Source organism: Gopherus flavomarginatus, chromosome 11 (genome assembly GCF_025201925.1).
Source record: "Gopherus flavomarginatus isolate rGopFla2 chromosome 11, rGopFla2.mat.asm, whole genome shotgun sequence".
Classification (NCBI taxonomy): Eukaryota; Metazoa; Chordata; order Testudines; family Testudinidae; genus Gopherus; species Gopherus flavomarginatus.
The window spans coordinates 21423471-21440920 of record NC_066627.1 but is presented as its reverse complement, the minus strand read 5'-3'; the positions used below and the strand labels follow the sequence as shown (position 1 = coordinate 21440920).

General features: G+C 50.1%; 1 protein-coding gene across 1 annotated transcript in view; it reads right to left on the bottom strand.

Annotated features, from left to right (window-relative positions):
* Positions 1-17450, bottom strand: part of LOC127031587 (rho GTPase-activating protein 39-like) — a 130854-nt gene that overhangs the window by 62026 nt on the left and 51378 nt on the right. Inside the window, exon 2 of the mRNA XM_050918603.1 lies at positions 11657-12055. Coding sequence (XP_050774560.1) covers positions 11657-12055 — 399 coding nt within the window. The remainder of the gene's footprint in view (positions 1-11656; positions 12056-17450) is intronic.

Below are 17450 nucleotides of genomic sequence, written 5' to 3'. Positions count from 1 at the left end.
CTGGTACCACAGGTGTTTGTGGGAGAAAGGGCTTTCAGATGATACCCTACTCAACCCACTTCCAACAACACTATTATCAAAATGTCCACCAACCAGAGGACCTGGAGCTGGGAGCCAGGGGGCAGTGAGCCACATCAGAGGGGACACCACTGAAGTTGAAATTCTGTAGATTTTTACGAATCAAACAATACTTCCCTTACCCTTCTATTGTTAACATGCCTGAGGAATTACACATGCTCCCAAACTACAGAGAGAAATGGAATCACAGAAATGCAGGGTTGGAAGGGGCCTCCAGAGGCCATCTTGTCCAGCCGCCTGCACTAGGTGTCTGCATAACCTGTTCTTGAAACCTCCGCTGACGGTGGGGGCTGTGAACATGACGACACTTGGGGGACGCAGTGTCTCGTTGCAGACGGACACGCCGAAAAGGACAATGTTTATTAGGGAAGGATTAGGTACTTGGACTTTGCTAGTCCCTGCTGGCCTCCCTGGCCGTCTGCTTATACTTTTGGGGGAGAGGGCACTACCATGGCTGTGCGTTTCCTGGTTTGCATATGGCTGGGGTGGTTTTCCTGTCATACTAACATCCTACCCAGTGATCTCTGGGGAGACCTCAACAGAGCATCTCCTGAGTCTGGAACATTTGAGTCTGGGCTTTGGCAGAGCCCCGTTATGTGAGGACACAGGGAGCAGAGCACCCATGAGGGCAATGGTGACTTTACGTCCATCTTAAGCAAGAGCTTTGTACCACAATGTGAGTAGAAATACAATCAGCAAATGACTCAAGGCATCTGTCCTGGGAGTTACTGACAACCGCCTGTGGGGTGCAAGGAGCTATCTGTGCCATGGACTCCCAGACCCCTCGCAAACCAGAGACCTTTGGTAAAACGCAGTGTGCAGGGGGACAGGGATGCTGTCTGAGACGTTTCCCTAACATGTTACCTCCTCCACAGCCATTTCCACGCTGGCAAACAAAATCTTGCCTTGGCAGCTCGCACTGCTTTTCCCACAAGACTATCCAAGCACCCTGAAAATTCAGGGTATGGAAGGGGTAGAAGCTGGGAGTGGATGACAGGGGACGGACAGGGGTGACTAGCGATGCAGCAGGAACACAGCTAACACCAAAAAGCCCGTCCTGAAGCAGCCTTCCTCGTGCAGGGCTTTAACGCTGTCAAGGTTTTTTCCCCACTCTGAACTTTAGGGTACAGATGCGGAGGACCTGCATGGACCCTTCTAAGCTTAATTACTAGCTTAGATCTGTAACACTGCCACCACCCAGAATTTCAGTGTCTGGGGCACTTTCTGTCCCCCCAAAACTTTCCCCTCCCCAGGCTGCCTTGAGAGGCTTCACCACTTCCCTGGTGAACACAATGCCAAACCTCTTGGATCTTAAAACAAGGAGGAATTAACCATCCCACCTCCTTTCCCCCCACCAATCCCTGGTGAGTCCAGACCCAATTCCCTTGGATCTTAAAACAAGGAAAAATCAATCAGATTCTTAAAAAAAGAAAGCATTTAATTAAAGAAAGAAAGATAAAAATCATCTCTGTAAAATCAGGATGGAAAATGCTTTACAGGGTAATCAGATTCCTATAGACCAGAGGACCCCACCTCCCCCCCCGGCTAGCCTTAGGTTCAAAGTTACAGCAAACAGAGGTAAAATCCTTCCAGCAAAAAGAAACATTTACAAGTTGAGAAAACAAACATAAGACTAACATGCCTTGCCTGGCTAATTACTTACAAGTTTGAAACATGAGAGACTAATTCAGAAAGATTTGGAGAGCCTGTATTGATGTCCCGTCCCTCTCAGTCCCGAGAGCGAACAACGAACCAACAAAAAGCACAAACAAAGACTTCCCTCCACCAAGATTTGAAAGTATCTTGTCCCCCTATTGGTCCTTTGGTCAGGTGTCAGCCAGGTTTACTGAGCTTCTTAACCCTTTACAGGTAAAAGAGAGACATTAACCCTTAACTATCTGTTTATGACAAACACTGTCTACACTACAACAAAACACCCACAGCTGGCTCAGGCTCACAGAAGTAGATGCCAGGAATCCGGAGAACATTCCTTGTCCAATTATAAAGATTTTAAAAAATCAATATACTTTAGGTCTAAAATGCTGAACATAAGAACGGACATACTGGGTCAGACCAATGATCCATCCAGCCCAGTATCCTGTCTTCCATCAGTGGACAATGCCAGGTGCCCCAGAGGGAATGAACAAAACAGGGCAATTATTGCGTGATCCAACACCTGCACCTGGCAGTGAGAGGCTTAGGGACAGTCAGAGCATGGGGTTGCATCCCTGACCATTTTGGCTAAAGCCATTGATGGACCTATCCTCCATTAATTTACCTAACTTTTTTTTTAAACCAGTTATATTTTTAGCCTTCACAGCATCCCCTGGCACAGAGTTCCACAGGTTGACTGTGCACTGTGTGAAGAAGTACTTCTTTTTGTTTGTTTTAAACCTGCTGCCTATTAATTTCATTCTGTGTCCCCTGATTCTTGTGTTATGTGAAGGGGTAAATAATACTTTCTTATTCACTTTCTCTACAATATTCATGATTTTATAAACCTCTATCATATCCTTCCTTAGTCGTCTCTTTTCCAAGCTGAAAAGTCCCAGTCTTATTAATCTTTCCTCATACGAAAGCTGTTCCATACCTCTAATCATTTTTGTTTTCCTTCTCTGTACATTTTCCAATTCTAATATATCTTTTTTGAGATGGGGTGACCAGAACTGTACATTGTATTCAAGGTTTTAGTGTATTTATATAGTAGCATTATGATATTTTCTGTCTTCTTATCTATCCCTTTCCTAACAGTTCCTAACATTCTGCTTGCTTTTTTGACTGCTGACTGCTGCACCTTGAGTGGATGTTTTCAGGGAACTATCCGTGATTACTCCAGGATCTCGTGCTTGAGTAGTAACAGCTAATTTACACCCTATCATTTTGTATGAACAGTTGGGATTAGGTTTTCAATGTGCATTACTTTGCCTTCATCAACACTGAATTTCATCTGCATTTTGTTGCCCAGTTACCTAGTTTTGTGAGATCCCTTTGTAACTCTTCGCAGTCTGCTTTAGATTTGAATAATTTTATACCATCTGTAGACTTTACAACCTCACTCTTTATCCATTTTTCCAGATCATTTGTGAACATGCTGAACAGCACTGGTCCCAGTACAGATCCCTAGGGGACACCACTATTTACTTCTCTCCATTCTGAAAACTGATGATTTATTCCTACCGTTTGTTTCCTCTCTTTTAACCAGTGTGACAAAGTTCCTCCTCTACCTTGGTGGGTCCTGCGCTTATTGGCAGATTTGCTCACCTCACTGATCTTCCCCACAGTCTGGATCAACTCCTCCCGTGTCTGATCAGGAGTTGGGAGGTTGGGGGGGAACCCGGGCCAGGGCCCTGTGGATTGCAGCTGTCTATAGTGCCTCTTGTAACAGCTGCATAACAGCTACAACTCCCTGGGCTACTTTCCCATGGCCTCCTCCAAACACCTTCTTTATCCTCACCACAGGACCTTCCTCCTGGTGTCTGATAACGCTTGTACTCCTTAGTCCTCCAGCAGCACACCCTCTCACTCTCAGCTCCTTGTGCCTCTTGCTCCCAGCTCCTCACACGCACTTCCTTTCCTCTGGCTCCCCCTCTCCTGACTGGAGTGAGCTCCTTTTTAAACCCAGGTGCCCTGATTGGCTGCAGGTGATCTAATCAGCCTGTCTTAATTGGTTCTAGCAGGTTCCTGATTACTCTAGCGCAGCCCCTGCTCTGGTCACTCAGGGAACAGAAAACTACTCATTCAGTGACCAGTATATTTGCCCTCTACCAGACTCCTGTACCCCACTGGTCTGGGTCTGTCACACCAGTTACTGATCCATGAGAGGACCTTCCCTCTTATCCCAGGACTGCTTACTTTGCTTAAGAGCCTTTAGTGAGGGACCTTGTCAAAGGCTTTCTGAACATCCAAATACACGATATCCACTGGCTCACCCTTGTCCACATACTTGTTGATGCCCTCAAAGAATTCTAATAGACTGTTGAGGAATGATTTCCCTTTATAAATGCTGCACTGACTCTTTCCCGACAAATCGTGCTCAGCTATATCTGATAATTCTCTTCTTTACTATAGTTTCAGCCAATTTTCCTGGTATTGAAGTTAGGCTTCCCAGCCTGTAATTGCCAGGATCGCCTCTGGAGCTTCTTGAAAAATTGGTGTCACATTAATTGATCTAAGCCATAGGTTACATACCACAGTTAGTAGTTCTGCAATTTTATATTTGAGTTCCTTCAGAACTCTTGGGTGAATCCCATCTGGTCCTGGTGACTTATGATTGTTTAATTTATCCATTTGTTCAAAAATCTCCTCTACTGACACCTCAATCTGGGACAGTTCCTCAGATTTGTCACCTAAAAAGAATAGCTCAGGTGTGGGAATCTCCCTCACATCCTCTGCAGTGAAGACTGATGCAAAGAATTCATTTAGTTTCTCCACAATGGCCTTATCCCTCTTGAGTGCTCCTTTAGCACCTCAGTCATCCAGTGGCCCCACTGATTGTTTGACTGGCTTCCTGCTTTTGATGTACTTGAACAACAATTAGAGAAGTTGATGGGAAAAGGTATGAAAAGGAGACGAAGACTGAACCAGTCCAAACAAAACAGCTTACTGATAGAACTCAGGATCATGCTTGGTAAACACAAATAGTGTGGGACTAGAAATCAGTGAACCAAAACTGGTGTGCTGCAAACTAGGCCTAACTGGTGGACAAAATAATGATAAATTTCTGTCCCATCATTCTCTCTGTGGGTCCTGAAAGAAACTTTGGGGAGAAAAATTGGCTACTAGAGCAAGCTATAAAACTATACCTGGGTTCAAAAAAGAATTAGGTAAGTTCATTGAGGACAGTTCAATCAATGACTGTTAGCCAAGATGAGCAGGGTCACAACCACATACTCTGGGTATCCCTAGTTGGGAGTGGATGACAGGGAATGGATCATTCAGTAATTGCCCTGTTCTGTTCATTCCCTCGGAAGCACCTGGCATTGGCCACGGTTGGAAAGCAGGACTCTGGTCCGACCCAGTATGGCCATTCATATGTTCCTATATTAGCTTCACCATCATGGTTGCCACCCCCACCATTTTGGGGGGGTCTTCATTGTTCTGATCCTGAGAGATGTCCTGACCAGACCAGGACAGAGAGAGGGACCTAGATGACATCACACCTCTACCAGCCCCAGCTGAATCCAAAGCACCACCTGGGATGAAACAGGATCAGACTGTAACACCAGCTCCAGTTCATCTCAGCTAACTTCTTCTCTTTCCCCAAAGGACAGCTATTACCATCTTTAATACCATCTGGGTGACTGTCAAACACAATGCTTTTTCCTTCTAAAACCCTCTCCACCTAAAGGGAAAGGGAGCACAGAATGTTGTTAAAATGAAAACCCTATTTAACACTTAACATTTCAAACATTTAAGTTTCTCCTTCTTTCCTTTACCTTTAATAAAAGGTTAAAAAGAATGTTCAGTGGTGTATTTACCATGGGACTAAGCAGGCTGAGCTCTCTGGATACCAAACCCTAAACCTTGTTTAACAGTTTGATGCTGGATGGCACCTGGGTTACTTAAACACCGTTAGCCCATATAGTGTATCGAAGTGAATACCCTAAGCCCATATCTGAGTTATCATGGGGATATCTATGTGAGAGATGCTGGGAGATCTCCCAAAGTGTAATTCTTTAGCTGGAGGGCCCAGGAAGTGTTGCTATCCCAGGGCGGCCTCAGAGGCTCACTTTGAAATGAGCAGTTAGTAAATCTTTGATCCCAAATATGACTGAAACTGCAACTGGCCCACAAAGAGCAAATGTGCTAAACGAACGTAATGAAGGATTTTATTCCTGCTCTAAGTGCAAATCTCAGCACTTGCTGACACAATTGAGTCACTAGGGCCCTCCACACTCCCACAGCAGGGGAATGGTTCGATTTCTGCACTGGGACTGGCCTGCCGAGACCACACAATAGTGCTGGATGTGTATCGGTCATGCACCCACAAAGCCACATACTGCTGCTAGGGAGCCTGTGGTCTCTAGGAAGTTCAGCTGGGACCCCAACTGTAGCTTGTGGGTAGATAATGGGGTACAGTGGAACTCCTGAAGAATGAGTGGTCAGGAGAGGTTCCTCAGGCCCAGCTGTGCTCCTCTGGGTCTCAGCTTCTCCTGGCAGGGAGCTCTACAGGGCAGGGCACAGTTGGGACTCTGCACATGGCTTGGCAGGATTTGGGGTCACAAGGAATGAAAATAAACGAACACCCCCAAAAGGCTTCCCCCACCAGTGGATTGTGGGGTCTCTCCCCAACTGGCTGGGCCTGGACCTGCCACACAGCTGGAGTTCAGGCTGTCCCTTGTACAGAGCCCAAGTCAAGCAAATGCCAGCTGGAGGGGACGGACACTCCTTGGGGTGGGCTCAGCTGGGACCAATCTCTGGTAGAACTGCCCCTGCTCTCAGATCTGAAGCAGTCAGTCCATGGGCTGCTGTTTCACCTTTCTATTTCTGGCACCATCTTCCTCCTGCTCTTCTCAAACCTCCCACACCTGCTATGCTGAAACCTGAGCCTCTCCTTCCTAGGACAGCCTGACAAGCTAGAACAGATGCAGCCTAACACAGCCCCCACTCTCACTCTCCCTTGGGGGCAGAGGAACAGCCCAGCAGGGCTTGGGATGGAGAGCTGTGCACAATCACAGATAACTCCGGCCACTTGTTTTACCCCAGGAGTGCCTCACTCTTTCCCACAGGACAACTGTGCTGGCAAGAAGCTGACTTTGATTTTGAAGACACATCTTCTCTCTCACATGCCCATCACCAGGTCTGAGTTTGAACATGGGCGGTGCCTTCACGAAGGCAGCGAGGGAACAAGGATGGAGACAGAAATTCCACTATCCTTCCCCATTCTCTGGACTGGGTGTAACACGTCTTCCCCAAGCTGGGGTGACAGCTTGCCTGACCCTCCAAGTGGCAACAGGAACCTTTCGATTCCCGTGAACAGCCACATGTGCATGACTCTGCGGCCCCCTCGTTCCCAGTAACTAAGGAACATTTGCCTTCAGAATCAGTGGCTCTTGAAAGGATAAAGTGGTTTCTACTTTGCCTCCCCGTCCGGGCCTACAGACTCAGGCTTGTGCTGCCGCGCTACTAATGCCCGTGTAGACGCTGCAGCTCGGGCTCTGAACCCACCCCCTTCCTAGGCTTCAGAGCTGAGCTGCAGCCCAAGCAGCAACATCTACACTGCTATTTACAGTAGGGTAGCGCAAGCCTGAGTCTGTCAGCCCAGCTCAGAGACTAGCTTCCATTTGCTGTGCAAACACACCTCAGGGGTTAGCAAAGCCCTAGGCACCTGCTCTGAGATGGCGAACACACCCCGCCTGGCACAGCTGGGGACCCTGCTTTGGAGGCAGGGCTTAGGTAGCACTGGGAAGGAGCGGGGGAGAAAACACAAGGGGCCAGAGTGCGTGACCAAACGGTGTGCCTTCCCTACAAGGCCTCTGGGAACCACAGCAGCATCCCCACCTGAACCACCAGCTGCCAATTCCTGCCAGCCACTCCGCCCCAGAACGTCATCCGGGTAGCAAAGGGCCATCTCCAGAACAGGCCGCTGGCCCTGGTGGGAGAAGGATGCAGCACAAGGGGCCCACGAAGGGAGAGACTCTTCTCGGCACAGGCATTGGGAGAGCGAGTGATAACTGCTAGGTCTTAAAGTATAAACAGAACCAGAGCATGTTTCAACTGTGTTCCAACCTTAGCTTTAACCCAGTTAGGACGTGGGCCAGCCCCACCTGTGCTGAATGGCCAGGCTGGATACCTACCTACCCGGCACAGGAGATGTTATAACATAGAACACATAAAGAATTGTTTCTTGGTGGAAAAACAGACAGAGCATGAAACAGACGAAGGATAGAGCAATTCTCCTCGCTGCAGGAACCGTGGGGTGAGGTTCTCTGGCTTGGCTTATACGGGAAGTCAGACTAGGGGACCCCAATAGTCCCTTCTAGCCCATCTATGAAGAGAGATGAGCAGACAAGAAAGGAAGAAAACCGTCTAGTGCAGGGGGCAGGAGAGAAAGCCAACCAACCATCTGCACTGTTTCGAAAGATAAATGCCTCATTGTCTTGGGTGCAAATACTTATGAAGATGCCACATTACAACCAACATTGTATCTGATTTCTCTTGATAGGGCTCTAGGACCATATCCTGCCTCAGGAGGAGGAAGAACATGTTTGTGTCTTTGTCTGTGAGGAAACACACAGGCAACGGAAATCAGGCAGGTGTCTTACTATTACTACACTTACTACACTCTTACTATTGTAATAGATACCTGGGCAGGGTCCCCTAGTGCAGAATGCCAGGGCAATGCCAGCTGGACACTTGCTGCTTCTGGCAGCAGTACTGGGTTTGGAAATACTTGACTAGCTAACGAAAGGTAGGAAGTTACTCTTGCAACGTCCGACGTTTGCAGGGGAATTACTCCCAGTCACTGGAACCACGGCTTGCCTATTCCTGCCTGGCAAACTCCAGTCCTGGACACGCACTGAAAGGTCTGGAAAGTACATGCCCACGTGCAGTGGAGCCCTGGGCGACTCCCCCTGCAGGACACTGGCCTTCACAGGCAAGTTCGCTTTGTAGAACAATTTTGAAAGAAAGACCCGACAATAGTGTTGACTGTACTGCTCCCTCCTGGTTCTCATCCTGTGCTCCTCACCATAGAGTCTGAGCACTTCACTGCTCCAGCACTGACCCACCGCCCAGGCCTTCTGTAGCCTCCCCGTCCCTCTCAGCTGCCTGCCCTAGGATGGAAGAGTGTCTTTGTCTGTGGGGAAACACGCAGGCAACGGAAATCAGGCAGGTGTCTTATTATTACTACACTTACTACACTCTTACTATTGTAATAGATACCTGGGCAGATATCTATTACATAAGCTGCTGCCACAGGGTACGACCAGGATGGAGTGGGCAGAAGAAGCACTTCATCACTGTCCCTCTCCCAGAACCAGGCTGCCTGATACTGAGAGAGGTCATGATTCCAGCTTACGGTCCTTTCACGGCTCAGTGTGGGACAGTCTGCTCCCTGGACTTCGTGCTCTGCCGCTTTTTGCCTTTACAAAGGGCTGGGATGTGCTGTGCTCTGCAGAGATAGCCCTTTAACTGGCTGGATTCCCTTGGCAGAGCTATGTGAGTGACCCATCAGCAGAGCCACAGGCCAACAGGAGAGACGTGGCCAGTTCCGGAGTAATCTACAGTACAGGAGAGCAGGTCCCTTTTTGAGGGGGATTTGGACCCCCAAGTTCTGCTCATTCTGATACATTGCTGCAGTCGGGAGGCGAGGGGTGGCCAGGTGGCTACGCTGCTCCCTGCATGCTGGGAAGAGCTGGAATTGGGGGTGCAGCCTGGACTGGGAGGTTCGGGCACATGCTTTGTGCACGCCGCTGGTAACTTCCAGTCTGAGTGGCTCAAAGGCCAGCAGTCACTCAGGAGGGTACTCCGGAAACTCTCTCCATCAGGAGGACATGCAGAGGGAAGCAGCAAGGCCGGTGCTTCCATTGAGGCAAACTAGGCAATCGCCTAGGGCGCCAGGATTTTCGGGAGGCAGCATTTTGCCGGGGGGGGGGCTGCAGGCAGCTCCGGTGGACCTGCCGCAGTCGTGCCTGCGGACGGTCCGCTGGTCCCGTGCGGCTCCGGTGCCGCAGACCAACAGACCTTCCGCAGAAATGGCTGCGGCAGCTCCACCGGAGCCACGGGAGCAGCACACGGGGCGGCGAAATGGCCGTGCGCCTAGGGCGCGAAAAACTCTAGCACCGGTCCTGGGGAGCAGTGGAAGATCCCTGAACCCAACCCTGGCTCCTCCACAATCAGAGTTTCAGGTCTTTCCCACTCTCGTCCCAGAGGATTTATGGGAGCCCATGGCAGCACGAGAGCCATCTCCTAAGCTGTACCGATGTAACGAAACAGATGGAGAAAGTGCGGCCCCGCAGAAGGAGCCAGACACTCCAGAGTAGCAGCAAATGGGAAAAGTAGAGAAGTCTAGCTGGCCCTTTCCCTCCAACTGGCCCTCTGAAAATGGAAGGCAAGCTAGGGGCCATGCCCAGTCCTCTAGCCCCAGAGGCTGCTGTGAGTGGGGGAGCAACGTGACAGGTGAGCTTGCCAGGCAGAGCACAGCACACACCACAGCGTTGTGGAGACAGAGATGTGCAGAAGTGCGATCTCAGAGTTTCCAGCTTTATGGCCCATTGATTTCAACCCACAATCTAGTCAGGGCACATTAGGAGTTTTGCCCCAACAAATACGGTTTTAGGCAACACCACAAACGAGTCTAGCATACAACAGGCTACTCACTAGGACCCCTGGCAGCAGCACTGCCAGACTCCGCCGGACATGCACTGGCTCAGACAAAACTCACTTGCCAGTGGGGTTTCTGCCATGATTTTGCAGGGAAAAAAGAGTCTGTAGCACCTTGGACCCATCTCTCCTTCTTCCCTGCAACTCCTGCCGCACAGCACTACCCCAACATGCTAGATGCCAGTCACACAGGCAGGAAGACATCGCCTGCCCCAAAGAGCCAGCCACGAATGAAGACCGGCTCACAACAAGGGCGACTGTGTTCAGCTATTGCAAATGGTAACGACACTGGGCTGGGAACCAGGAGACGTTCTGTTTCTAGTTCTATCTCAGACTTCCTGGGGGACTTTGATCAAGTCACTTGCCCCTCTGGGCTGCAGCTTCACAAGCTGTGAATCCCCTTGGGAATTTACACTGCCCACATCTTCACACTACCTGAGCACTGTGCACAACAGCAACACGAGCCCAGGCGAAGGCCTCCTGGAGAGTCTCCTGACCTCCCTCCCAGGGCTTCAGTCCTTCACAGTGCAGCGTGTGTGGAGCGCCCCATGTACAAGGCAGGGGAGACGTGCCCGTGTTGACAGCAGGGCTGGGGGAGTGGGAAAGCAGGGACAACAGCTGGCAAAATCCCAAAAAGAAACACACTCGCTTGTTGTCAGATCAGTTCCTCATAAAAACAAAGCCTTTAGCCAAACACACTAGCATCCAGTTATTGTTCCTTGGCTGACGTGTGCAAGTGACCGTGAGCTCTGCCCCAGCTCCTTGACAGTCACATCCCTCACGGCAGCTAGGCTGGCAGAGAGAAAGGGCTGGGGCAGGGTAACAGCAAAGGAACCTGCCAGCCCAAGACCCCGGTGCAGTCCAAGAGGCTCTGCCCCCACAGGTTTAGTCTCCCACCTGGTACCTTCTACATAAGGAGCTGGTAGCCTGCGTGTGTGGCTCGGTAGCTCGGCCTTTCCTGGCAGCCTCTCCACTGTGCAGCCCCAGCTGTCCAGCAAGGGGGAGCGAATGATTCATTCTGAGTTCACCCTTAGATCTAATTCCGGCATTTCACTCCGATCGCAGCGCACTGAATGCAGCCTGCTGTCTAGCTGGCTACCCCAAGCGGGGAGCCCAACCCCCAGCGCAGCCAGCCCAGCTTCCCAGGCTGCGTCCTCAGCCCCGAGTCCACACCCAGCAGCCAGTGCCTGCAGGGCAGAGAGCTGCACAGCAGTTACGCAGGAGAAAGCTGTAGGCAGTACAAAGCCTTCCCTACCTTCCAGGGTCTGGCCTCTTCTCTGCACTGCTCTGCCCCGTGCTCTTCTCCACTTCCTGCAGCAGGGCCGTTTGGACCGGGCTGTTTCTCCCATCACTGCTTGCACTGTCTGTGTGCTGAGGCCCCCTGCAGTCAGACTGGGACCTGCGTTTCATGGCCTGGAGTTGTGCCAGTGGCACAATGTCACAGCCCTGTGGCCGGTGCCATACGGTTTGCTGGGTGATGGCATTGTAGTAATAGAAGCGGTTGTTGTTCTGGTCAAACAGCTCCCACCACTGCTTCTGGTCCGACTGGCGAACTCTCAGGTTGGGAGGTGGCTCCCAGCCACACTCACCGGTGGCCAGGTTGACATACATTCGCTCCCGAGAGCGCGGCTCGATGATCTCCACCCAATCTGAGCTGCAACAGCAAAGAAAGGCACAGTCAGTCTGGGTTGGGGGCACAAGACAACAGGAATACCCCACGGGCATGCAGCCAGCTACCTCAGTCCCTGGGCCAGGACTCGGAGTAGGAACAGGCAACCAGGCTCTGGATCAGTGTCACAGTGACCTGTATGAAGGGGGAGCTATATTGGGCTGACACCTTTTTGGTTGAAGGAGGCCTACACAGCGTTTTACATCCTGCTTATTGTTTGGAGCCACAGGACAGTAAAGTCCAGGCTCCGTGTTCAGCTGGAGGAGCATGGGAGGTGTCAGGTTGTTACAGTCGCTCCAGGACCACAGGCAAAGGGAGGCAGCTGTTCAATCCTTAACAAAGACACCTCTTTCCAAGACAGCATTAGTCACTGACACAGGTTCAACATGACCCCAGGTTTTAAACAGTGTGATCAAAACCCCACTTAGCTCCGCATTCCCTTGATTAGCCATTTGTTTCATGTGCACTAGTTCTCCAGTCACTATGAAGCCCTCTGTCCTCAAGAGGGTCTGATTTCTAGGGTAACAGCAGAAGAAGAAAAACCTCTTTGTTTTCAGCCTGGTCTTCCAGGCGCTATCAGAAAACAGCAGAGAAGGGCACATGCCCTTTCAACAAAATAGCTCAGGCTGCCTTTCTGCTGAGCCAATGAGGGGTTGCAACAAGCCAGAATGGCAATGGTAGGGCAGAGGACCCAGAGGCTGGGGGCATTCACATCTGAGTGCCAGGAAATACCAAGCCATGGCTCTCACATGCATAAACAAAGGCTCCAGGTGTGATCCAAGTGTTGCTGCTTTGTCAGGGAACCCGCAGCCACCACATATTGCACAGCTGCAGGAACTCGGGCCTCAGGACCAGCCTTGCACACAAGACTGGCACCTGCCTAAAGGTGTGAATTACAAGCTATGTTGTTCAGGCCAGATCTGGTGAAACAGAATGCTGCTACTTCAGATTCAAAGTGCCCTATTTTGATTTAACTGAAGTGGGATTTTTACCATTGAAGTTAATAGGAGAACTGGGTGTTCTGCACTTGGCCATTCATTTAAGTGCCTAACTTTAGGGTCCTGTTTCTGAAAGTCTTGGCCTTCATCCCCATGCAGTCTGCCCGTCTTGGAGGCTGCTCAGAAACTGTGTTGAATTAAAAAGCACAAACTGCTCAGATACGGCACTTAGTTCACTTTCATCTGAACAAAGGGCTGCAAGAACTCCTCTCCCCTGCACAGTTAAGTCAGGAAGGAGAGGGTTGGATCTGGGTGGGCCAGCCCATAAGAAGACCCTGGAGAAAGGTTACTTCAGGTCACTTCTTTCATGGGAAGGAGCTGGCAGGACTTTCCCGGAGAAGGTGCAGAACCAGTGGTGGTGTGCTGGTAACAAGCATGGCTGACGGTGTGCTCAGAGTACAGAACAGCAGCAAGTGCCCAAGGCCGGCCCGCAGGGGTCTCATTTACAAGGGTCTCTCTGAAGGTTTGGCCTGCTGGGGAACCAAGAAGCTGGAGGAGTTTCCCTGCAGGGAGGAGAAGACACAAGCCCTACAGAAATGAGATACCGTGCGCCACTAGAATGCACAGGGCAAGCAGGACAAGTCAAAAGCTCAGCTGATCACAGAGAGCAGGACTAACAACTAACAAGTAGCTCTCTACCTGGGCCCTGAGCTGGTACAAAAGTAAATAGCCCGGCCAAACACCTAACAAATGAGCATATTGGGAAAGACATAGAACACCCAGCACTAGGCCCAGTATTAGGCCTGGGTAATGGGCAGGGGGCCAGGAATGCTTTAGCAATGCTGGATTATATCTGCAGGTTGTTCCCTAACATCTGCATTCGTCTGCAGGGGCTTAGCCTCACTTGATGGCTCTTCCAGGGAGGAGTTTTAAGAGCCCAGCTCTTTGATATTAAGGTCACTGTAAGGCATTAGGCTGGTCAGTCAGGTGATATTCGTTAGCCACTGGGGGTAACTGGGCCAAATGTTTCAGAAAACCCACCAACTCCTTCACAGGTCCCACGCCTGAGCACTGGCAGTCATTCTACCTCCCTTTCCAATTAACACCTCCCCCCAGCATTCAAGGCAATTCTCACTTCTGTTAACCCAGGTAAGGATAGCACTGGAGGGCCTGGGAGTGAAAGCCTCTTGGTTTGGAGATAAAGACTAAGCACAAAAATCCCCTAGTGCCTGTACCACGGTCATGGAGCAGCACAATTACACACTGACAAGGGCCCATTCACAGAGCGCAAACCAAATCAACCCCCACACAGCTCACCACAGAGTTGCAGATTAACCCTTTCATGTATGTTCTAAGTTGTAAAACGCCCCTATTGCAGCTGGCCCTGGGCACCGTAACGTGTTAAAACACTGCCAAAAGCCAAGCCAGAGCTGACAGGAGCGGACTTTGTATATAAACTTCCGTCCTCGTGCCTTTGGGCCAGAGAAGAGAGAAGGGTAATTAACTAGGGCCAGTCCGACCCACGGGAACAGCATGTTCTAGCAGAGGGCCCTTCACAGAGAATATTCTGATCTCAGATCTCAACAGTTTACATCTAGAGGGCAAGAGCCAGCTTCACTGCTGAGGCAGAGCATGAACGGGATGCAGTCCCTTGGACAGTCAGGATCCACACCACACTGACAGCAGCTCCTTGAATGGCACCTGGAAGGGACCAAGAAGCCACTCGTGCACCAGGCTCTTGATCAGCTGTTGGAGCTTCTGGCTGGTCTTCACATGTAGCCCCATGGAGAGCATATTGCAACCTCAAGCCTGGGTCATGACCAGGCCCTATGGAACTGCAGCAAGGCCCATGCCAGAGAGAAATGGTCACAATCACCACACCAAGGCCAAAGCCACTTAGAGAATCAGAAATTATCATAGAAACAAAAAGAAGGGGCCCATATTGCTAACCACGTCGAGGGCAGCTGGCCCATCCCCACCAAACTCCAGCGTGTCCCCAATCACGCAGGATCACGTCCATCTACCAAGAGAGCCCAGGCAGCTTGTTTTCATTCATGTCACTGTCCCAGGAGAGATACAAAGCTGCGTCATATCAAAGCCCTCGGGGCACCACCCCCCACTCTGCTGGCCTCCCGTACAGATCAGTTCGGAAAGGGGGAGCCAGGGGTCCAGCAGGCCTTGCCCACTTACCTGCAAGGCCACTTCTCCATCCAGAGGCGGGGGTGTTCGCATCATTTATAAACACCGAAGTAGAATTAAGGATACTCCAGACAGGCGTCCAAGGCTGACCCACTAGCCCCGGTAGTCACTCCAAACTTAGGGTGCACGTGCCACTCCCCCCCGCAGGGAGCATAGTGTTCAGCCCACGTGACCACCATACACATTGCCAGGGCAAGTCACCACCTGAGTGCCTCTCCACAGACAAAGCTAAGTACTCCCGGTAAGCTGCTTTGGCTGCGTTTGCTCTCAAATGGCCTTCAGCAAAACCTGCAATTGGCTCTCAGCCAGCTGTCGGGACTCACGCCGAGCCTGGATCTCCCACAAGGTACAGGCTGTGGAAGGGAGTCTCAGGTTATTTTAATCCTAGTTATTGACTAATTCAAATTTGTATGTTAATACTGAGAGAAGGGGACACTGCTGGGGTGTGTTTCACTAGAGCACTCTGTCCTTTCTCCACATCCGCGGAGAGGATCTCTGTCCTTTCAGCCTGCATGTGATCTCTACAGTAGCAATGCGAACAGACTGAGGGGCGGTGTGGGCATCAGGAATGCCAGCCAGGAGGCCGCTGCAGGACTCAAACAGGGAACAGGAAGGGCCTAACAAGATGTAGCTGTGTGGACAGAAAGAAAGGGCTAGATCTCAGAGATGTTATGGAAGCAGCGGCCAAGTGTGGACACAGCCCAGACATGAAGGCGAGAGAGAGGGAGGAGCCAAGTTATGGGCATGAGTGACAGGGTTGTCTTGTCAGCAGTGATAAAGAGATGGGGGAGTAAAGCAGTCAGTGGTTCCATTTCAGCCAGGCCAAGCTTAAAGCTAACCAAGGGAGATTCAAGAGGAGCTGTCGAGACAGGCTGAGGGGAAGAACTGCAGCGAGAGGCACGGGACAAGAGTGGAGATACATTTTGTGGGAGAGGGCAGGGAGGGATGTGGTCACTTGGGCCCGTGGAGGGTCTAAAAGAGGAGAGTTAGGCCAGCAGTGCAGAATAAGTGACTCACATCATGGCTCAGCAAGGGAAGGGAGAGTGAGTTTCCCAGGTTTACGTACACCAGAAAAATGGCAAAGTCCCCTGTTGCATGGTCAAACTATTTAAAATTCAGCAGCATTGTACTCAAGATCCCTTCTGTCAGCAGCCATTTGCAAGGATTCAGCTCTGAAACAAGAGGAGGACTACTTATGGCACCTTAGAGACTAACAAATTTATTTGAGCATAAGCTTTTGTGGGCTAAAACCCACTTCATTGGATGCATGCAGTGGAAAATACAGTAGGAAGATATATATACACACACACACACACACACACACAACATGAAACAATGGGTGTTACCAAAATGGTATATTTCCAGCAGTTGACAAGAAGGTGTGAGGAACCTGAGGGGAGAAAAATAAACATGGGGTTCCTCACACCTTGTCAACTGCTGGAAATGGGCCATTTTGATTACCACTACAAAAAGTTTTTTTTCTCTCTCCTGCTGATAATAGCCCGCCCACCTTAATTGATTAGTCTCATTACAGTTGGTATGGCAACACCCATTTTTTCATGTTCTCTGTGTATATATATCTTCCTACTTTTATTTTCCACTACATGCATCCAGTGAAGTGGGTTTCAGACCACGAAAGCTTATGCTCAAATAAATTTGCTAATCTTTAAGGTGCCGCAAGCACTCCTGTTCTTTTTGCGGATACAGACTAACATGGCTGCTACTCTGAAGCTCTGAAACAAGGGGCTCTGGAAGTGTAGCTATTTCTCAGGACAGAGGGAAGGCAGGGAGTAAATACTGAAAGCAACTTCACAACCCCTTCTAATGGCACCAATCTCTGGCTGTGTTTATGTTGCTGCTAACTATAGCCTGCTGCTCTTCGTGTTTTCTTTACCTTTGTGTGCAAAGACAAATTAACCTGAGATTTGGGCTTATGGCCTCTTTGTTCTGGTAAATATCTGGAAGCTGTGAACTGCCAGGCTGAAATGAAACAAAGGGACATTCACATCACTCTGTACCACACTTCACTTCAATTACTCTAATGTGTAAAGAAAGAGTCAAAACAACAAAAGGAAAAAGAGAGAGAGGGAGGCAACACATTCCTAGAGAGAAGCCAGCACCCGCTGACACAATCCAAGCTTAGAGCATCAGATCAGGAACTCTGCAAAGCTGTGTTAAACCCAGGATCTTACATAGATAACATCCCAGCTTGGAGTGCTCTGCTGAACATAAAATAATCACAA